Consider the following 23559-nt stretch of genomic DNA (forward strand, 5'->3'; position numbering starts at 1 on the left):
GACAGGAAGTGTCAGACTTTTTAAAGTAGGAGTGAAGGACAGAAGACCCTCTGGAACCGTCGGCAGCCTCCCATCTGAGCTGTGTCTACCTACCATTCAGCCATTAAAACGACAGTTTTAAGAAAACTGACAGTAAGGTGAATGTCTAAGTACAAACAAGGAGCTCATTTTTTGACAAATGTTTTTCCATGGGACTTTTCTGATGTTTGTTTGTGGACAGCTTGGTATTCTTACCTGTATTTGTCTGATTATCATGTATTGCTAACATCAGGTTAGAAAGGCCGAAAGTCATCAGCACTGCACAGAGTTTAACTTGTTAACTGTGCAAAAATCACAGCTCAATTTTTTTTTAGGATAAATGGCAACAAATGCAACAGGTGAGACGTCAAGAACTCTTTGAATAACAGAATGATTCAACGTTAGCAAGTTTTTAGGAAGCTTAATAACTCTGTTTTAGACATATCATTATGAAAAATGGATGTCTGACTTTGTGACTCAGATCCATCCTTGAGACACCCTCAACCAGGCAGGAGCACCAACCAGCACATAAAACTAATGTAAGCAGCCGTGTTGACACACAAACTTTGGACACCTAAGAGAATCGATGTGGGTATAATTATTTGCCATATTTATATTTATCACCATTTAACCAGCCTTCAGACAGCTCTTTCTGACAATATTGCAGTATAATCCACCAGACTTCACTGACGAAAGCAGTCATTTCAATTCGACTGCTGCCTCAGTTTGGTTTAGTCCCTGACCTCAGAGCAAAGAGAGTTTGAATTACTACATGGATGTAAACCATACTCTGTATTTTTCTTCTGTACAGCAAAAGCTTTAAACAACTTTTTCCCCCTACGTATGTAGGAGTGCTCCTTGACACACGTAGAAAATATACAAAATGCTGCTTTATGCATCATCTTCTTCATCACAGATTAAAGTTCCAAATACATTAGCTAAACTTCAAAGAGCATGATGCAAAACACCACGTTGTACAGCTGTCAGCCCTTTTATTTTTATAATAGCTGAAACAGCATATATCCTGTCAAGGTCTTCCCTTCTGTTACAGACTATTTGAATATCAGGGAGTTATGAAAAAGCTAGGTTTTCTTTGTGATCATAAAAATGGTCGACCATGCATATCTGTCTTGCAGAAGAACTTTGTAAATGTTGTCTGAAGCACTAAAGTTCCCATAGTAAGTGTAGAGGCCTCGACTCCCCCCCCCCCCCCCACACACACACACACACTGGTGCCACCCCTGTGGAAACTTCAGCATGTAAGCCTCTCAGAATCCAAGGAAAACCCTGCAAACCACTTGAAGAGACATGTCATTACTCCACTGTCTGGGTGTTCCTGCTCACATAAACAAACGGATTACCCAAAATCTGACAAACAGCGGGTGGCACAGCATTTCAGTTGATGTTTTTTTTCCTTTCTTTTTTTTTTTTCTTTAAATTTCAAGGCGGTAATCGCCACTTTGTTTCAAGTAAGGAGAGGAGACGAGATGTGCAGTCAGACATGGTTTCACAAAGGCTAATAGACATGCCAACCATCTCGTTTGTCTCGATGCTGGGAAAAACAGACCTGCAGCATGAGGGGGAAAAGGGGGCTACTGTCTGCCAGTGTGTGTCTGGAGTGCAGCGTCTTGTTTGACTGTAATAGGTCCCCGTTTGTGCCCGTAGACCTGGAGTCATAAGACACGCAGCAGACAGCAGGGCTGATTCATTCACCGAGCTCTTTAGCATCTCAGACAGTCGAACTGTGTGTAAATAGATGCTGACAGAGACAGCAGACTACTAACCGACCCCACCCCCACCACCACACACACTTGATGGATGGTCTGTCTTCAAACACACTACGACTACTAATCTGCCCTAGTCCCAAGGGCATTTTGGGAACTAGGGGAGGAGGTCTGGAGTGTGTGTATACGTGTGTTGGGGGTGCAGAAACTAGACACAAAGGGCGTCCCAGCAGCCAGCAACTAACTTGTGAAAGGAGCAGCGAAGGTGCTGCTGGGACGAGTGGAAGGAGGAAGTCGAGGATTGACCTTTTCAGCAGCTTTGGGCTGGGGAGGTTGCCTCCTGAACTTGACCTGTTCAGCTGAAGAAAGACAAGCTGCAGCTCCAGGGCTGCATTTTCCAGTGTCTGGAGCGTCAAGGGTTGTCAGTTTGATTCCAAAACCACAGGGTTACAGAGTCGGGAGATAAGAATGTTGTTGAGCGTGGTCAAGCTGATTTAAGGCCGAAAACTGCAGAAAACAAACCAAAAAAAGCAAAGCAAAAAAAAAAAAAAAAAAGCGTAACAAATCATACCCCTGCTGCGCTAACATGACATATTAAATATTTTATAACATGGACTCTAACAAGAGGCTCTGTAACGTGGAGACCGAGACGCTCAACCCAAACAAACAAGAGCTGTCACACGTCAGCGACAAAGCTGCTTTACCGCTGTAGCGCACTGCAATCAATCAAACTTGCTTTAAAAAAAAAAAAAAAAAAAAAAAAAAATTGCTGTTCGCAATATTCATGCCATGTTTGTAAAACAGTGTGCTAGGACAGCGGTCCCCAAACCCCGGGCCTCGGACCGGTACCGGTCCGTGAGAGTTGAGGCTCAGGTGTGAAATATATGGTTTTCAGGGTTTTTATCGGTTTTCAGCGTTATTTTGTTATCGTTTTTATCGTTAACTCTGTTTTCCTGGGTCTTTTCACGTGTGTTATGAATAAATCTTCTTTTTTCGGTACCGGTTTTATTTTGTTGTATTTATCCGCGACACCTTAAAGGCCGGTCCGTGAAAATATTGTCGGGCATAAACCGGTCCGTGGCGCAAAAAAGGTTGGGGACCGCTGTGCTAGGAAACCAATGAATGCTAACAACCTGAAAGGGGACTTACTTCTAAAAAACAACAAGCTAAAAGTGAGTAAAAAACAAAACCCAGTTCTAACTCCAACACTAGGTGAGTGACCTGGTGGCAGTTAAGAGACTTCAACAGAGTGTTGAAAAAAAAAAAAACAATATTAGAGCCATCTCTATTAGTTTATACTCTGCTAATATATTATCCTGATTACTATTCTAAGTCTAATTCAAGTCCAATTCAAATTCAGTGAAAGATGCACATTATAGCCAGTTATCACAAAAGACAAAGAGCTGCAAATCCTTTTACGTGAGATGCTGCAAAAAAAAAAAAAAATAGCTTCCTGCAGATTTATATTATATGACATATAAATATATAAATTTTGACTAATGCTCAAGCAATTGGTCAAACCTACATCAAACGTCTTTACATTTTCACAGCGGCTTTGCCCGAAGGTGAGCTAATGTTATTCTCAGGTCTGCTGGTGTGTCTGGAGATCAGCTCTGTGGTGTAGAAACTGGGTCTGGGGACCCCTCGTCACCAGCTCTGTACCAAAAGACAAGGAGCTCTTTCTTAACGCCTGCAAGTTGAGCACTGCTGTTCTACTGCTACACCCCTCAGCTCAGGAGAGGTGGCAGACTAAATAAGTCCCCATTGAGAGACACTTACCAAGTGCAGAAATTCCCTGTGAAATTAATTACAAGAGCAGTGATCGCAAAATAAATCTGTTTGTGGGGGGGGTCTTTTTTTTTTTTTTTAAATGCTGTTGTTTGGTTGTCCTCGCCACTCCCCTCCCCAAGGTCCCTGACTTTCTATGTTAGAATTCATTAATAACATGCCTAAAAAAATAAAAAATAAAAAAAATAAACTAATTCCAAATCAAAAACACCTCTACAAACAAACCCCCCCATAAAACAAAAAAACCCTAACCCCAAACACACAACAAAGAGCTTAGTGAGAGATTGGATTGGCTGTCTGGCTGCAGACTGCAGGGTAAATATTGGCTGAGCCTGAGAGTGCCTGTCTGTGTGCGTGTCTGTGTATACACATCTGTAAATGTGTGCGTGCGTGTGCCCATGTGTACATTTTTGCGTGTGCGTTTGAGGGAGAGTCAACAAGTAGCCGTGTGCGTGTTTGGCCTGAGGTAGTTGACAGATGACCCCGCTGCCACCTACACACTAACACCACTCACACACAGGATTACAGATCAGGCCATTTACATCCGTCTGGCTGGCTTGCCCCCGCTGCAGGCTAACTGTTACATACACACAGCGCAGACGGTCACTTAAGTCTCCGATACAGGGACCAGGACATTCCCCAGAGACAGATGTGTGTTTGTGCGTGCTTCTTAAGAACCAGGAGGATGATTCTAGGAATATTCTACACAAGGGTTTGTATTTTGTATTTTGAGTTTTATTTTCGACACATTTGGTCGCAATATAGTTACTGTGTACTGTATAAGCCAGGCTAAAGGATCGATAATTGCGACGCAATTGCTTTTTCAGTCCAAACATAAGAAAGACTGTTAGGTACAGGCTCACAATCATCTATTGGTCCCCGGCATCTCCTCAACCAATGACATCACTCAGGTTTGGAAAAACAAGGAAGCTACAACTGGTTGTATTGTGGCGTCTGCCATGTTACTCGGTCAACTCATTATCATGCTTGCGTCTGACTCTTACCTAATTGAATGATGCTAGGGGTGCAACAATACTCGTATCAATATTGAACTGTTCGATACAGTGCTTTTGGTTCGGTACGCATATGTATCAAACGATACAAAATGTTTTAATTATTTTATCAACTTTTCTTCTGACGATGCTGTCTGTGTTGAGCGCTCAGTGGATCTGCGTTCGACTGATCTGCCTAGGCTGCACTGTCGAGTGCAGATCCACTGAGCGCAGCGCAAGCTAGCAAGACAGAAGCTAAGCTCGTTGCAACATGGCAACTGCCTCAACGCTACCCGAAATTGAACCTCCCCCACCCTCATTCAGATCTGGCGTTTGGAACTATTTTGGGTTTCATGTGAAGTATGACCCTGATGGTAAGTGCGTCATGGACAAAAGTAAAACAGTATGTTGGATGTGCCACGCAATGCTCAATTGGTGGGAACTAGTGCGTTAGCGCAGTGAGCTTGTTAACGTGTTGACGCCGTCCAGCCCCACGCACGGGGCAATCCGCGGTAACTCGTTAACGGAGATTTGCTGCGTTATGGCGTTAATGTCATTTTAACGAGATTAACGCTGACAGCACTAGTGGGAACACAATGAATATGACTGCACATTTACTCCGACATCATCCTAGTGCAAAGACAAGTGGAAGCAGACAAAAACAACAAGCACGCATGCTACAAACTTTACCCGAGTCATTAGCACATGATTCTCCTTATGGGGACCTGATATGTTTAATATGCTGCTGAGAATATAGCCCAGAAGAAGCATATAGTATAGCTTTTATTTTGGAAAGAGACATTTCTCTGTAATAAACTCTCTTTTCCAAAGATGAGTGATTTCTCGATCAGATTTATTTATTTATTTTTATTATTTTGTTGTTTCAGCAACATTAAATTTAAAAACTGTTCTTTTGAGTTAAAGTATATTTATAATTTTAATAAATGACAAATTAAAAAGGCATGAACATTTTTTTGTATCGAAAAAATATCGAAAGTATTGAACCGAACCGTGAATTTTGTGTATCGTTGCACCCCTAATGATGCCATTATGCAGCAGCTGATCTGCAGCCTTGTCCCAAAATACAATCTTACTTTTCTAATCAGTTTTCCTGATTTAACCATTTTCAATCCAGATTACAGAACCAACCACTGCATTACTATTGAGACATTTCCCAAGGTTTTGTAGAAACACGGTTTGCACTAGGTTCAAGTAGAATGATCTAAGGCAGCTGACATATAGTATTTCCCCTGATAATAGCAATAAGAGACAATATCTGATTAAATGACTTAAGAGTGTAATATGTTTGCCGAACACATGTTTGCAGGGACGACACCTTCAAAAGAAAAGGTGAGCCACTATCCAGTTAAAGCTTTTATCGCTCAGCCTCTTTAGCCGGGCAGCTAACTGTAGGTTAAAGCTAAAGGATGCGCAATGACTGGTGCTGCTGTGTGAAAACAGAACTTTAAAATACCATGCCTACTATATGAGATAAATGCACCACACAATGAATCCAAGCACAGCAACAGCTAGGAGACTAACACTTGTTAAGAGGTCTCTGCCTTTCAAATCCTACATGTGAATCCCAGTGTAGGCTGAGGTTCGGTTCCTGGCCATGACACACTGTCTGCGCTGTGATCCCTCTATGTTCCAAGTCCCTTTCAATTTTCCTCCTCGTCTGAATGAAAGAGGAAACACACCAGTGAGACGCCTGCTCCGCTTTATAAAAAAGGGGAGAGAGAGGAAAAAAAAGAAAAGAGGCAGACTGTAGCTCTTTTCTGCAGCCAGAGAAATCATCAAAGCATGAGCTGCATTATTCAGCCTTGCCGAGTCTGCATGACAACACAGCCGACAAACAAGAGCTCTTTTCAAACCAGACGGCCACTACAGTAGAACACAGCTATTTCAAACAACTTGTGAATGGAGCTCCCTCCGACTAGTGAGACATTAAGACGAGAAGAAATGCACTGAAAATACCAGGCTAGCATTTATTCAAAGTTGTGTGAACCCACAATGCAGTTTGTTTGCTAGTTTAATACTTTGCAAGTGTCAATCAGAGCAACCATTCCACTTTTTCCCTCCTCTTGCTGCACTGCTCAGTCTGAGACAGTCCTCCTGGATTATCTAATTAGGCTCCGTGCTGTACCAGTCGATCTGTGCGTGCACCACTTCATGCCTGACTATGTGCTTTTCCTGGCTAGCAGTACCATGATGCCACAGAAAAACAAATGGAGGAACACCAGTCCGTCTGCCAGATAAGCGCACAGGCGCGCACACACACACTTACTTCTTGGTTGCAATGTGGCGTCAGCACAACCACACTCTGCTGCCAAATCTGAATCTAATATCCTGTGTTCACCTCATGTTGCCCGGCCCTGGCCTCGACCCCAGTGGAAATTACACATCAGTGTAACTCTGTCTGTCCTTCTGTCCGTACGTCTGTAGCTTGTCTGCGTGTCTGTCTGTCAATATATATCTGCCTGTCTGGCTCTCCCGCATCTCTGTTTATATCTCTGTCGGTACTTGCCTGGCTGCCTGGTTGTGAATCTACCCGCCTTGTCTGCTATGTGCCCGTCTCCTGTTTATTTGTCTTCCTCTGTCTGTCTGTAGACCTGTCACACTGCATGGATACACTCACTGTGCGTCTGGCTGTCCTCTGGTGTCTCTACATGTCTGCCTGCTGTGCTTTTTTTTTTGCTTTTTTCCTGAATGCTCAGTCATAAAGAGGAACATCTGCAGTGGATCTAGCAGGCAGCAGCATTAGAGCAGAGCTGATAATGATAGTTTCTCTTTGGGCCGCTCAGAAGGCAGACAGACATAACATACCATTCAAGCGTTTCCTGTCTGTGCTGACAGGCAAACTATTTAACCCTCTGTGGTGAGCTCCGAGAGCATTTGCACAGCCAGGCAGCCCTATAGGGTCATACAGTGCCACTGTAAAACAAACTTCAAGTGAGAAAAAAATACTACTTCTGGAAAACGCAGTAGATTATTAAAAGCTTTTTTAGTACTAAGCTGGAAGTACACACATATTGATATTTCTTAATAAGCTAACTGTTGAGTATTACAGTGTAACCGATTAATAGTAATGGGCACCTAAGAGCTTAAACGTACGCCAACGCCTGACATAAGCACTAAAAAGTCCACACGGTGTGGTAGAGACACACTTTAAGTCAAATACAGACAATAAAAGGAGGTTATAAATACCACTAAGTGCTATGAGGTCACCATAAACTTTCTGCTGGACAGCGCAGACATGCTGAAAGTCCATACAGAAGAATTATCGGTTTCCTCTAAGGTATTTAGAGCGGCCCACAGCGAGTTAATACCAGAACTGTTTAACCGTGTTGGATGAAGACTAAGTCTGATTTGTTGTGCTTCTGTTGCCACACTGGAGAGTGCACATAAAACGGATTAGGCACTAAAGTCTGTCTGTCGGTAGGTTTTTAAGGTCAGGAGAACTCGTAAGAGGAGCAGCTAATGTTACTCACATATCTCCATTCCCTGTGGCTGGGAAGCGGTGCAGTTGCAGGAGCAGGTGACATTGGAGTTGCCGGGGCCGCCAGGAGCCGTTAGGTTTTGCATGGGGCTGGGCAGACCGGAACACCGCTCCGGGGAGAGAGCCGCCGCCGCCGCCGCCGCCGCCAGCGTCGGGGCCCCCCGACGGGAAAACAACGAAAAACTTCCAGGCAGCAGCAGCAGCAGAGTCTGCCGCTACAAGTAACTCCCGACAGTTTCGCTTTAATTATCCCACGGCTTTTCTCACGCCATAATTCTCTCGGAGCGGCTCGGTGAGAGAATCACTGGGAGAGCTGGGGACGAGCCATTGCCTGTGGCTAATGCATTGTACGGCTTTTTCCGTTCCTTCCTCCGTCGCTGAGAGCAGCTGTCTTTACCCTACTACAGCTCGGCAGACACGGCGTCCTCAAGCCACGCCCGTAAACTGACAGAATGCCGCAGCGGCCTATCAGAGAGCTTCAGGGGAGGGACAGCGACGGGGTGGTGGGGGGTAGGGGAGGGAGGAGCCGCTGCCTTCAGGAGCGCTAAGAAATATCACTACCCTGACTTTAGCCAGCTAGGGGGAAAAAGCAACAAAATAAACGTAGTCCCACACCCTGTATGTAAAATTGACACTAAATCCAACAAATCTTCTAATTAATGACCATCAAATGCATTCACATTCCCACATTTTAATATGACAATGAATTGTAAGAGGAGCACTTGAAGGCAGCAATGGGCAGAGGATGGGACAGCGGCTGTACTTTATGGTAGTGTGCACGCGTGTCTGGGTTGCAGGGGGCAGGCCGCACATTGGTGAGACTGAAAGGGGTGGCTGACCTGACTTAGAAATCTAGCAGACGGGTCGTGGTTGACAATGGCTGTAAGAGAAAGGAGTTGGGGGGAGAGAGGAGGGCTGGACCTGGTAGGTCTGGTGTGTTATTTGGGGAGGGTGGGGGAAGCGCTTCGAGTTTCACTCCCTTGTTATGGCCGGCCACAGCCAATATAGTTGGCTCTTTAAAGGGGCTAACCTTGAGGTGACCCCCCCAAGCTAGTCTTGTGGTTCAGGGCCACATGTGCAGCAGAGAGGCAAACCCCCGCCCCCAGCACATCCCTGCTTAATCTAACCAACAGTGCAGCCATTTCATCCAACACACAAACACAAACACACACATACAGGATCTATAAATAAACCGAGCTGCTCAAATCTGAGAGGGGCTCTGAATGCCACTCTAGTCCAGGAGGTTCCCAAGCTAAGGTTCAGGGACCAAGCAAGGTCATCATAGAGCTTGCAAGTTTTTGACTTTATTTGTGCAGAGGATAAAACAAGTAGTAGGTTAATAGTCTCTTAGCTGGTCATATTAGATTCCTGAATTTGCAGGTGAATCTAAAAATACTATAAAGGATACTCTAATATACTATAAAGGATATAAAGTATACTTTATTTTGAACACATCATTGAGGCTGTGCAAGAGAATTCACATTGGATTTTTTAAAAATTATTTATTATTAAAAGATCTGCTCTACAAGGAAACACATTTGTGTATTCTGCTATATTTTGCTATAAGTGTTGTAGGAACTCTTGATCTAGTAGTCCTGAAGTCACTTCCCCCCCCCCCCCCCCATCCTATTGCTGTTTGGAACCATAAGCTGTGTATTAAAGATTTCTGGGCTTCCCACATTGGTCACTGCCATGTCAGAGTGCCATGTCAGTAAGATTAGCAAACTTGGTTAGCAAGCTGCATCTATAAATCATGTGCCTGTAAAGCACAGACACATATTTAGTTGAGGTGATGCTTTATCCATTCCAAAACCAGTTTTCATGTATGTTTCTCTTGATTTAACGTCCAATTATGCCTAAATTTCAGCTGTGTAGCTGTTGATTTGAGGTGAAGTGGAAGAATGTTTCTACTACTTCTACCAGTATCACTGACAGCAAAAACGCCACTGAGTATGATGGTGCCACTACCATGCTTGACAGTTGGTACAGTGTTTTTAAGTTTGAAAGCCTCACCTATAATCCTCCAAACATAAAACATACATCTATTCAATGTGAACAAATAGCTCTTTGTTTTGTCTTTCCATAATACTTTTCTCTAGAAGGCATTAGGCTTGTTTATTTGGACTATACGAGTGCCAGGTCTGTGCCAGGAAACCATCCAGTGGTCAAATATCCAGCCAGAATTATGCCAGAAGTTTGTTGATGGCAAACCAAAAGCATCTGGTCAAGATGCAAGTTGCTGTTTAACCAAATATTAGTGGTGTTTTGAATCTGAATTTATTTTGGATTTTCTCCAATTTACACAAACTTGTGCACCCAATACTTGTTCTTTAAAGTCATTAAATATGTATGCTTTACAATCATTCCTCTCCAGAAACACCTAAAGTTACCATGACCTCATGCCCATTATGAACATGTGTAAATGTCTGACAATCAAGTAACTGCAATAAAATAAGAGAACTTCAATCAGCAAAACTGAGTTTTGGTTGGCTTGTACCGCAGAGCATGCTATTTATTTTTATTATTGGTCAGATAATTCCAAAAGGTACCAACAGCACAAAAACAATCAGGTGGTCTAATTCAGTGACTTGAATTAGTGTAGTTGAAACCGAGCAAACAGCTTCCAGCTACCAATACTTTTGTTGGCATACCTGTCCATCAGAATGGCAACACTGGTCTCCACACCATCCCAGTACAAAGTCATTTTGATGGATGACTTTGGGCATTTTAACACAAAAGTCTATGGGGACTGACTCACTTTTGGATACAGCCTCAAGTGGATGTTAAAGGAACTGCAATTTTTACTACTTGGACATTAGCTTCATTTTCAGTCCTCAAAGTTGCCATTTATGTGGGGAAAAAAATAAATGTAGCAGATGGACGTGTGACCTGCTCTAGTATAAATGGAACCTCATCAGTCTGTGCACATGGAAAGCACGAACTGGCAACAAGTAATTATATGAAAGACCAGAGATGATGATTGGAGTAATGAGCGGGCCAGGCTTACAGCCTTTTACCAACTGCATGGCCTCATTATGGTCCACGGACCATTTTACTGGACGAATGAAGCTCTTCCAGGTGGCATTCCAAGAAAATAGAGCAAAGAGGGAATAATATAGGAATGGCTCTTCTGATCACAGGCCTGCTCTCTTGCACACCACTTCTGCAGCAAATCATAGAAATGCCATGGCAGAAAATCGCATCACATATTGTGTGTGCTGGGAGTGAAAAATGAGAAATGCCTGCTCAGAGGGGGTGTGGTTTGACCGTTTTCACTCTGAAGACATCAGTAACCGAAGGCAATAAAACGAAATGGACCTCTGTGAAGGAAAATAAGTAAATGGGGAAAGCAAAGACCTCCGACAGATGTTCTGCATTAAGTGCCGCATCACTAGCCAAGTTCTATATCCAATCATGCAAAAATATTTTCCTTGACAGCGGCTTCTACACTCCTCTACGAGTGGACTGACACCTTTGGAAGAGAACAGACTGCGTGACCCTGAAACAATTTACAAACGCCTGGCAGCTGTCATAATTGTATTGAAGCAACAAATTGAGGCAACAAATTGAGGCACTGCTGTGTTGTCAGGTAAAGCAACGATATCGATGCACTAAAGACCATTTTTTACAATTTGTTTTTATGTCTTGATCTGAGGTCACAGCCATGCACACACATCCCAGACAAGCTCTCATCCACAGACAGACACACATCGATTCACCCTCTTGCAACCCGCATCCAATCCACCACCACAACCACAAAAATGCAAGCGCACACATGCACAGTCTGTCTGGAGCGTCAATTTAGTCCCCTGGGGAGCACGCAGGGTGACACCACTAACAGGCCAGACCAGACCAGACAGCCAGCAGACAGATAAATACTAGGCACGGCTGAATACCAAATGCACTCGTGTCTACCAGCCCCCCACTCCACCACCACCCGCCTATAGTCTGCACACACACACAGGCGCTCTCTCTGTGGGTCTCTCGGGAAACGTCTGTCTCATCGTGTATTTGAGGAATCCTAACTTTAGGTTGATAGGTTTATCATGCTCGGCACGTGCACGTGGATCTATTTTTGGAACTTTGGGAGTGCGGGCTTTCCTGCTCACACATGCTTACTCAGGAGTTCACTGCAGTGTTAGTGTTACTGTTGCTGCTGTTTTGTGAATCGAAGTGCCACGCGTTAACGTGACGGCCCTTTAAAGATCTGACAATGCACACTTTTTAATGCAGCATGGACAGGAGAGGCCATGGCATGGCCATGCACAAAACCCACACTTCGGATGGCAACAGGTCCATCTTTAGCCACGGGATGCCCGTCTTGTGCATATGTATGTTTGGATACACGGACCATTTCCCACCTGTCACTTCCCCGTGACTTTCCAGATAAAAAGACAGCTGACAGATGACAGTAAGACAGTAGCAGTAGCAGTATAAAAGATGCCACGGATGACTCAGAGTTTACATGAGCTGTTTGTGAGGAGACCATGAGTGCATCAGTGATGCGGTCGGGCCAGTAGTGGGGAAAAAGCAGCACAGCAAAGGCCTCAGTTGAGGGTAGCCCCATCCCAACAAGGGCAACTTCTCCATCCCAGCCAGTGTGGTGCTGAGCTGCAAGCTACTTTATAGCGCCATCTTGTGGCTCATCTCAGAAAGAGGCCTGTTTCCATCCAGCATCCCAAACACGGAGTGGAAAAAGTTGCTTTCCTTCCCTGGTGTCTGCTTCAGTCCTTCTCGTGTCTCCTCTCTGTCGCTCCATTACTTCTGAAATCAAAGCTGTCTCCCAGGCAAAGGTTTAAGCTTTGAATCAATTATGCCTCGTCTTCATCAGATGGCACGAGGGAGCAGAGAGGAGGACACAGAGAAAAATAAAAGAGTCCGTTTCTACGGCTCATTTTTTTAAAGACAGATTAAAGTTCTCACAGTGAGCTGTTTAAAGGGCAAATCACAGTTATACTTTACACTAAATACAGTATTTTTTCCTGTATGAGAAGGACTTTTTATACAGAAAACTATGCCGACACCTCTGAATTTGCACTCATTTTGTGTTTTGAATCAACTCTTTTATTTCTGGTTAAATTCTAATCAAAAATCACAGTAAAAACAGGTATATAAAACGTAATATTTTATAGAACAGTGTGCTGCATACAACAAGTGGGACATCATTTTCTGCTGAAAACACAGCAAACAGGTAGTTGCTTCTATATGACTGCTTAAAGCAGGGGTGGGCAATTCCAGGCCTCGAGGGCGGGTGTCCTGCAGGTTTTAGATCTCACAGGACATGTTGAGGAGCTAATTTAGCCATTTAAATCAGCTGTGTTGGCTCAAGGACACATCTAAAACCTGCAGGGACACCGGCCCTCGAGGCCTGGAGTTGCCCACCCCTGGCTTAAAGTATCCCTTCAGGATATTCAGGACCCTTTAAATCTCTAAAGTATACTCCAACAGAGCAGAAATAAATCATTTATTGATTTGTTGACTAACATAATTAAGGGATTTTTAAGCGAAAGTAATCAACACTCAACTTCTTAAATGTTATGATTTACATTTTCATTGAATTTACTTTAATCACTGACTGACAAAGAAAGACGTTTGAAGATGTGAACTAATCAGGTAATTGGGCTAATTAGGAATCTTTTGCTCCTTTAAGGTCAATAAAGGAAAGGCCATATACAAGGAAGCTCACTTCTGTATTCATGCTCATGTAATGATAATCTATAATGTATTATGCATAATATTACAGTCACACAAGGCTATTTTTCTGCTGAAAAAGGTTTACTTTTTGTATTTTTTTTTTGTATGTTCCTGATTACGCTTGTGTACTTTTACCTATTTTCATCAGGTACATTTGTATGTTAAATGGTAAATGGCCTGCATTTGTATAGCGCTTTACTCAGTCCCTAAGGACCCCAAAGCGCTTTAAACTACATTCAGTCATTCACCCATTCACACACACATTCACACACTGGCAATGGCAAGCTACGTTGTAGCCACAGCTGCCCTGGGGCGCACTGACAGAGGCGCGAGGCATGTTTATTAAAAGATCTCCAAAATATCTCCAAAACTGCCAGCACACCAAAACTGACCTGTCTGTCCATATGTGATCACCTCTTGGTTTGTTTTCAGCATGATTCTTTAAAGGACCGGGGCATAAAAGCACTAATGCATCTTTTATCATCTTGTCAGTTATCTGAATCACTGGGTAAAATTACAGGTGTGAAAGTAGTAGTAGTTTCCATCCAAATGTAACATAAATACTAACATTTAGGTAGAAAATGCCAACTAATGCACTACTATCATATACATACGAGGTTTGTTTGTTGGCGTGTAGAGGTTCAAAGGGTTTCATGGGCATAAAAACATCACATGTGTTTATGTGTGTGGAAAAGTTTAAGGGTGGAATTAAAAGAATGTCCAATCATAACTCAGTTTAAAAACAAATAAAAGGAGATCATTTTCACAAGGTGCAGGATGTTAATCATAGGAGGTATTCGTTAGTGAAAAAATGTAGTTTGTTGTTTTGCAATGTGTACTATCTAAGTGTGTGTAGCCTTGGATACAGTTATAAATATATACAGTCTCATTATATCTCAGTGAACACTGATTTGTTGCAAGTGTAAACTTTATCCGTTTCCTTTTCGAGCAAGTAAATTGTGTGCTATACAGAGTTATCCATGGCAACTTTCTTTATTTTCTAATACTTTTTTCTGTTTACAATTATTTTTTTTGCATGTTCAAAATAAAACAGCCAATCAAATCAAAACAGTCAGAAAAGGCATAAAAGGAGATTTTGAGGTAGAGGTGGGTTTCAAAGCAGCTTGCATATGCAATGAATCTGTTGATCAGTGAGCTCATACCCTTCGGGAACTAACGCTAAACTCGATTTTGGGTTAAAATGAATCTTTTTAGGATGTTAAAAACATTTTTTAACACACAAGTTTTCCAGTTGAAAATTGACATGCAAACAGGTGGATGGAGTTGCATGCAGAACAAAAGAAATACGTCTTCCTTCTTTGAGAAGGTGACTGGACTGCACAAGTGACAAAATACCTTTCGTTTTTGGAATACTGACCAAATAAACAAATAAATAGGAGGCGGAAATCATTCCCAAAACAGCAAAAATGGTTAATACAGTGGAAGCAAATAACTGAATGAAATATTCATCCATGTGGCCACAGAACTGCCCCCAAAAATCAGAGAAAGAGCAGAAACTGACGGGCTGTGAACCGTATGGGATAACCTGCGACACTGCAAATGAACACAGCACAGAGGAAGAAGAAGAGCAGTTTCTTGCCTGCATCACTAATGCCTGTTTATCCCAAAAAAGCCTCAATCGTGGGACTCGTGTGATGAAAGTATTTGCGCATGACGAAGGATCCATTTTGACTATAACATAACATTTTCAGTCAGACTAATAACTCGAAACACCCCGTGACTTCTGTGTGGAGTGGGTATTACTGAATGCCTTTCCAAATGTCAGAACAAAAGATGGATATGACTCAGCCTTAATAACAAGGCTGAATGGGATTCATTAATTAACCGCAATGCATCTCACCAGCTGACAACGCTGGAGAGCGAGGGAGGAGAGAAAGGGGGAGAGAAAGAGAGAGAGAGAGTGTTTGCTTAGGCATCGACTGTAGCTCGGCATCTTCAGCGGAGCGCTAAGTAACAGAAAGGCCACTCCAGACAGTCAGATTGCAGAGTAGAGAGTTGCGTTCAATAAAAACGTCTGGCGTGCCACATCATATTTGCAGCTTCCTGCCCTTGTCTGGCTGCAGTGCCATGTCATATCCTGTCCACACAGGTGCACCAGCTGTCTGGCTTCCCACCCCTGTCATTTTCACACACACACACACACACACACACACACACACACACACACACACACACACACACACACACACACACACAAATGCACACACCTCACTTACACCCCTGTCATTTGAAAAGAATACCCCTCCCTACCTCTCTTACTGCCGCAGGCTCCACTGCAATGACACCACAGCTCTCAGTGAAAAGTTATGCATGTGTGTGTCAGAGACAGATAGCTAGAAGAAGAGAAAGGGGGATGACAGAGCAGACAGAAATATGCAGAGTGTGTGTGTGTGTGTGTGTGTGTGTGTGTGTGTGTGTGTGTGTGTGTGTGTGTGTGTGTGTGTGTGTGTGTGTGTGTGTGTGTGTGTGTGAATAAAACAGTTCACGAAGAGAGAGACAGAGCCTGAGGTGGAGGATACTGAGAGTAAAGGGATGAATGAAGAGAAGATGAGAAGAAAAAAAAAGAAGAGAAGGTGAGCAAAAGGAGGACAGGAGGAAAAGACAAGGCAAGATAAAAGGAAAGCATAGAAGAAGAAAATGTATGAGGAGAAAAAGAGATAAAACACAGGAAGAGAGAAAAGAAGAGGGAAAAACAGGGAAGAGAAAATAAAAGAAAGTGGGAATATAAAAGAAAAAACGAATAAAGGGAAGATAAAAAAAATAATGGACAGTAGAAGAAAAAGGTAAGAAAAAGGAAAAAGTCGAGGAATAACAGAGAAAAAAAAAGCAGAGAGGTGCCAACAAAAAAAAGAAGAAACAAAGTGAAAGCAAAAGCCAGTGAGTGAGTGAGGGAGGGACATAGAGGCACAGACAGAGAGGAAGAGTAGATAATCAGCAGGTATTGAGCTCTTTTCACCCCTGCGGTAGGGCTCTGCTGAGCATTGTAATGGGCTGTCTGCCCAGCTGGGCCGATGAGCTCATGTCTGGCTTTAATGCCAATCCTCAACTGGCACACAGCTCGGCAAGGCAAGCGCAGACGCAACACCACGATGCCGCTGGGGAAAGGACGCGACACAGCTGAGCGAGAGGAATAGAAAGAGGAAGAAAAAGAGAAGGAAAAGTGAAGGAGAGAGCCAGGCAGGCTGAAGGTGTGTTGTGTGCGTGCGCACTTCCATCACAACACTGATAAGAGCCCCGAACCAGACGGTGATAATCACACAGCCAGTGAGACAGCAGCTGTAAATGTGTGTCTGTAAAAGTGAGGGAAGGGGGACAGAAAGAGCGAGCGAGTGTTATTTTATGCAGTCATAAACAGCGGTGATTACAGAGTGTGCATGGTACACGTTACAGCCTCCTGCTGCCGAGAGTGCATGCAAACAGACGCACACGTGTGTGCAAAAGCACACGCATGGCTACGAAACACAGAAGCACACATGCAATCTGATTTTCAAACAGCTTTTAAGTGAGCCGCTGTGTACATGTGCAGACAGCTGACTTCAAAAAGAGTCAGTGTTGGACAACAGTGCTTCAGCGCGCTGGCTTTTTCCCTTTCCTTTTGGTTTTTTCAGAGTTGGTATTGTCGCAAAATACAAAGCAAGCGTTTTCTTGCACTCAATGTGGCAGCTGTTCTCACTGCAGGCAATTCACAGCAACCATTATAACATTACGTGGCTGTTTTATCCCCAGGTTTGCTGCCCGTACAGACAGCTCTACACTTTGTGTAAACCATGGCATCACCATTCAATCCGCATAGAAAAAAAGCATGAAAAACAGAGGAAGCTGTATGTCTCCTCCAGTCTTTGTAAGTCTGTGCATAGGGCCCTCTATAACAGCTTTAGATCTAGTGATTGTAACTGTGTATTTGTAGCTCTAATGAGCATATGCTGATCATTAAATCTATAACACATGAGCATGAGGGCAGAGTCACTGCACAGCTCAGCTCATAGCTCGCTGCTGTACTAAAGTGATTTAGGAGACATTAGCGTGACTGTACCCTAGTAGTCTTGTATTGATAGTCCTTTGAAAGCCCAACCCTGACTGAACGAAAACTGACATAACTGATTTTTAAGGCCTTCTGGGGACACTAACAGGATATGCACAACATTATCATTTACATATCATTCACACAGACAATGTAAAACATTAATATCGCTTCTGGGTATAAAAAGTGAAGGCTAAGAGGAAGTGCCTTAAACCGGCATTCTTTTTAAAGAGCACCAGGGGGCGATACCCGCGGTTGCAAAAAAGACTTCCTACAGAAGTTAGCCGTTGGTCACAAATGACTACATACCTGTCTGCAAATACCCCACAACCCCTGATTGTGATGAAAAATATTTATTGATTGCTGTTTGCAAATGTTTGCTGGAGGTTGTTTCCAGTTTTTGTGAAAATTGCTAGGCCCACAGACCGGTCAGTGATGCCCTGGTGACCACTGGTCATTAAATGTGTATTCTGGGACGAGTTGGCGCGTGTTTGCTGCCAGTCACTAGCATAAAACTGTCTGGAAAGATGTTTAAGATGCACCAAAAACCTCTTTGCAATTGCTTTGGTCACTAGCAGGTTGCTGCAGTTGTCTGTAGATTGCACTGGAGACACTGACTTGTCTGCAAACACTTGTGAACTACTCACCAAAGTAGCAGTGAAAATGTGAAAAGTGTGAGGCAAACCAGAAACCGAGTGTCAGTTTTCCAAGTGAAAGTTACAGCTTTTAAACTGTGCTGCTTGCAGCAGTCAGGAATAAAGTTGACTTTAAAGGCAAACATTCTCGATTTCTGGTTTGCATCGTACTTCTTCAGAGTAAGTGGCAAGTGTCTGCACTCAATGCAAACTTTGGTAACTTTGGCAACCTGCTACTCGCCAAAGCAATTACAAGGAGCAATTTGGTGTAGCACCCTATTTATAACAATTTCATTTAGTGACAGTCAGCAACCGGCAGAAGCAATTATCAATCACTTGTCAACTGGTCAGGGAATACACATTTCTCACTAGCAACCTGAGTTTTCCAATAGATCACTGACCAGTCCTAGGAGAACAGAATTTATGGGTTCAGTTTCAAAAAGAAGATTATTCAGGATATAGCTAACAAAATGTAATGGACATGCTGATGAGCATTCAGTGTCACAGTCAGATCCATCCCACACTCATCTCACCTGGTTTCAAAGCACTAAAATGCAGATGGCAAAAAATGGTGACCTCATTACAGCTATGTCCATATTTTATGCTTCTGTGAGTTTCTACACAACATTAACATATATTCAATAATCATCCCCTTTTAGCACCAAGACAAATTTTGTGGCTAAAGGTTCCACCATGTTTACCATGATGGGTGAATTTAGAGATTAATTTCAGATAATCTAGTATTAATCAGACTGTCTGTGAAGGTTCTCAGTCATCCAGGTCATCATAGTCTAAGGTGGAGAGTCCCAGATTTAAACTCCCACTGGGTTTAAATCTGGGACTCTCCACCATGTGACCCAAGAACTGAAGAAGCTTCTCGGATGAGAGGTGAAACGTCTTCAAGCAACTTAAAGAAGTCCAGACGCTTTTCTTTCCAAGCTCCTTAGACTATTAACCAGACTGTTTGAAGTTTGGGTAAAAATGTGAAACTTTTTTTCCTTCTCACACAACCAGCAGTAACACATGCTTTTATGTACAGGCTTATTCTCTGTTTATCCTGATTGGCACCATCTGGGCTCGTCTTCCTCATCTACCCTACCTTGTTCACTCATCGCTTGCCAAAACAAATTAAGTACACGACTATTACTTTAGTATTGATGCCTTTTCCTAATTAAAAAGAGGATAATTATTCTTAGTCTCTCTCTGTCGAGTGCACGTACTACGTGGGTGTTATGTTGGAGTTTTTGTTTTCCAGACACCAAATGCTGCAATGGCATCCCAAAAAACATGACAATTAGCTGTAGTCGGTTAGCTTTACTGACTGAATCTTCTTTATTGAAACTCTAATCAAAATAATCTGGATGTTTTATAAAGTCTAATTAAACTTTTGAATGTGAGACCCAATTAGGTCATTTTTCTGTTCCTTTTGTTTCTGCTTGACTGACTCATTGTGAGATTTTCCATTACTGTCGAGTACCGAATGAACACCTAGTTTCATCTTTTTTTCTCCAGTCTATTTTTCGTTTCCATGTCAAGAAAAATCTCTAGAATACCAATCCATCTCCACAGAGACTTCATATATCGGTTTCATATATCATCCGTTACATACATCCGAGAATGTCACAACATAAGCTCTGACTGCGAGGGCAGCAGGTCTGGAACAGATGGACGCTCATATGAACAAGTTGCTGGGATCCAAACACTCCAAACACTCCTCCTCTCTGCCTGTCTGGCTACACCACGTAAAATGCTATAGCGTCCATATTGAGCACTATAATGAAAACATTACATTAGGTGAGAGATCCTGTGCTCCGAGCAAGGGCTGACAGATGGATGGCAGTGGGAACATGTTGCAGCACCCCAGACCTGCTACCACCCTGGCAGAACATAGTGACAAGCAGGTTAGCATAACCGGCAAGCTAACACTGCCTACACTAACACAGCTGTTTCCAGGCGACTCCTGCTCACACTGGTTGGGCTCCGCACATGTATATGTTATCATACCATATAGCTTCGTTAGCTGCAGCATTCGCCATACAGCCTGTAAACAGCACAGACCGTGACAGCTTGTACCAGCCCAGCCAGTGTTCACCACAGTCTGCCTCACTGCCATCCTACAGCTCTGTAGCAGGACCAGTGAGTTAACAGCTTGTACCAGGCCAGCGAGCGTCCCTGCTCACAGCTTGTGTTGCTAGCGAAACCCCCCTCTCCGCCCCCCAACCTCTCTTTACAGTAGTAGCAAACAGGACTATGGGGAGTCAACAGATCACCCCACAACAGCTTGTAACCGCTGCGTTCACTGCTGAGGTGCTAAAACCAAAGGCAAGGCTACACAACAACATTAACACTGCATCAAGTCAGCAGTGGTATCTCATTCGTGGTAGATAGAAATGTCTCACAGGGTGGTATTAGCAGCAAAAACGATGCGTTTGATCTAAATCTCCATATGTGAGGAATAATGACAGATGCTGGGGCATAACCTGAAGAGTCTGTAACGTCTGATTCAAAACAGAAATATGTTCAAATGCAAAGACTCTGAATATTTTAGGAATATCCAATATGTACATTTTTTGGCCTCAACCCTTCTAAGAAAGATGAGCAACTTCAGAATTCCCCGTATTTCTCTCTTTCTCTGGTCCTAAGGATTTAGTGCTATTGCCATACACCTGCTTTTAAAGACTTACTAATAAAGGCTGAACGTGTATGAAGCCTCGTCAGAACATGACAAGACACTGACATTTGAAATTGTAAAGTAGCACTAGTGGGAATGTATGGTTACCTACTTTATGGAGTTGTTGCACAAAACCAAATCTGCCTCCAAATCTGAGGCCATGGTTCTCAGCCGGAAAAGGGCGGAGTGCCCACTCCGGGTCGGGGATGAGTTCCTGCCCCAAGTGGAGGAGTTCAAGTATCTCAGGGTCTTGTTCGCGAGTGATGGGAGAAGGGAGCCGGAGATTGACAGATGGATTGGTGCTGCGGCCGCAGTGATGTGGACGCTGCACCGGTCCGTCATGGTGAAGAGAGAGCTGAGTGTAAAAGTGAAGCTCTCAATTTACTGGTCGATCTACGTCCCTAACCTGACCTATGGCCACGAGCTGTGGGTAGTGACCGAAAGAACGAGATCGCGGATACAAGCAGCGGAAATGAGCTTCCTCTGAAGGGTGGCTGGCCTCTCCCTTAGGGTGAGAGGTTCAGCCATCCGGGAGGGGCTCAGAGTAGAGCCGCTGCTCCTCCACATCGAAAGGAGCCAGCTGAGGTGGTTCGGGCATCTGATAAGGATGCCTCCTGGGTGCCTCCTGGGTGAGGTGTTCCGGGCATGTCCCACCGGGAGGAGGCCCCGGGGCAGACCCAGGACACGCTGGAGAGATTATATCTCTCAGCTGGCCTGGGAACGCCTTGGTGTTCCTCCGCATAAGCTAGAGGAGGTGGCTGGGGAGAGGGAGGTCTGGGCTTCTCTGCAGGGGCTGCTGCCCCCGCGACCCGGCCCCAGATAAAGCGGAAGAAGATGGATGGATGGATGGATGGATGTTGCACAAAACCTTAACATAGATTTTAAATTTTCAACCAAGGAGATCTATGTTTCAGAGCTCAACTGGTTCCTGATCTCCTATATATTTATTGACAACAATTTGAACATTTCAATCACTCCATCAGACCTGTTGCCACTGGTTTTGAGTCTAGTTCCTTCTTGACAGCCACACTAAAACCGTTTCTGATGAGGTTTCAGTAAACAGTCGTTAGATCAACTGAAAGGCCAGATGCATTTTTCAGGCCCTGTTTCAGGTTTTTGCTGAAGTTATTTCCTGTTTCTTAAGGACATGACTCTTAGATATTGTTTCAGAAACTTTTTTAGGGCTGCCAGTTATTTTTTCCTTCTGCTTGTCAAGTTTCTTCAACTTTTCAGGATATACTCTACATCACACCAAGATACGCAACATTTTCGGGTACTAACACTTTGGTAATTATATATATATTTATACAAATATATATGTGTATATATATACACACACACACACACACACACACACACACACACACACACACACACACACACATACACGTAAGCTAATTGTCACCATGGAATTTCATTCGACTCACCACTAAATAATAAATAAAGAATTTGAAGTGCTGCCGGCCGGGCAAAAACTGTACTGTATTTTTGCTACTAAAGTGAAAGAAAGCAACAATCTGACAAATGATGACACTGGAGTGTAGGTGTCATTGTCCCTGGGACTCACAGGCTATAATATTTGATAGATTCCCAGTATCTAGTGAGCTGTCAATGTGAATTACTAAAGTCCGTGAAAATATGCTTAAAATGCTATCAGGCAACACGCTCTCAGAGTCATTCACCCAGATCTTCCTCACACCGCTTACATGTGTGTTTTCAAAGCCTCAACGAAGCAGACAGGTCATAGGGCATCTCTGTTGGCATCTAGTGGCTGCTGTGAAGTGGACATGTAAAGCTTTTTAACATGTGAGATATTTTACGCAGAAAAAAACTGGACCATAAAGCAAAACTACAGGTCTAAGGTGAATAAATAAAGACTCAGCAAGTCTTGTGGCTTAATATAGTTTTAGCTGTTCAGCTGATGTCTGTCCACTTATGTTAACTAATTAACGTCTTACGCTCCACTCACCCATCACTTGTGAACTCGGAGTAAAAGTAAAAGAAGCCCTGGTCACACATTTAAGGCAGAACATTTCTGAGAGCACTTGATGAGTTTTCAACTTAAACAAAGCGTCGGTAACATATAATCAAGCATATGACAATATCACTGTCAAGACAATTACTTTTATTGAGGGCTTTTACTTCGGCTGCTTAAAATAGAATTAATAATGAAGTTGCATTAGAACTGGGACTGAACTCATTTTACTTTGATTTCATGGTGTTAAAGCCAGCCTACGCATCTGGGAGAGCAGCTTTTACATCTTATATTAATTTCACTTTGCAACAACTTTAAAAAAAAAACAGTTATTATCAGGTGAAAATCTAAAGAGAAAAATCAAGAAAGAATCGAACAACATTCGAGACAAAGTTTTGCATTGAGTGTTTCTTCTTCCCTCTGCACTGAATTATACTTGTTATTAATCTCTGGCGCTGGCATGTGTTTTGTCCTGTCGTCTTTCCCCAACCGGTTGCGGCAGATGTCCACCCCTCCCTGAG

General features: G+C 43.3%; 1 protein-coding gene across 3 annotated transcripts in view; it reads right to left on the minus strand.

Annotated features, from left to right (window-relative positions):
- Positions 1-23559, minus strand: part of LOC146658477 (low-density lipoprotein receptor class A domain-containing protein 4-like) — a 295140-nt gene that overhangs the window by 34545 nt on the left and 237036 nt on the right. Inside the window, exon 1 of one of the 3 annotated variants that reach the window (XM_085422096.1) lies at positions 8014-8452. The exons of 1 other annotated variant lie outside the window; for it this stretch is intronic. In XM_085422096.1, coding sequence (XP_085278222.1) covers positions 8014-8107 — 94 coding nt within the window. In that variant the 5' untranslated portion in view covers positions 8108-8452. Of the gene's footprint in view, positions 1-8013; positions 8453-23559 lie in introns of those variants that run through there. One more of the 3 variants, XM_085422094.1, reaches the window with a different exon arrangement.

Source organism: Rhamphochromis longiceps, linkage group LG11, assembly GCF_057381845.1.
Source record: "Rhamphochromis longiceps isolate RC_006_pf linkage group LG11, R_longiceps_female_GT1.1, whole genome shotgun sequence".
Lineage (NCBI taxonomy): Eukaryota > Metazoa > Chordata > Actinopteri > Cichliformes > Cichlidae > Rhamphochromis > Rhamphochromis longiceps.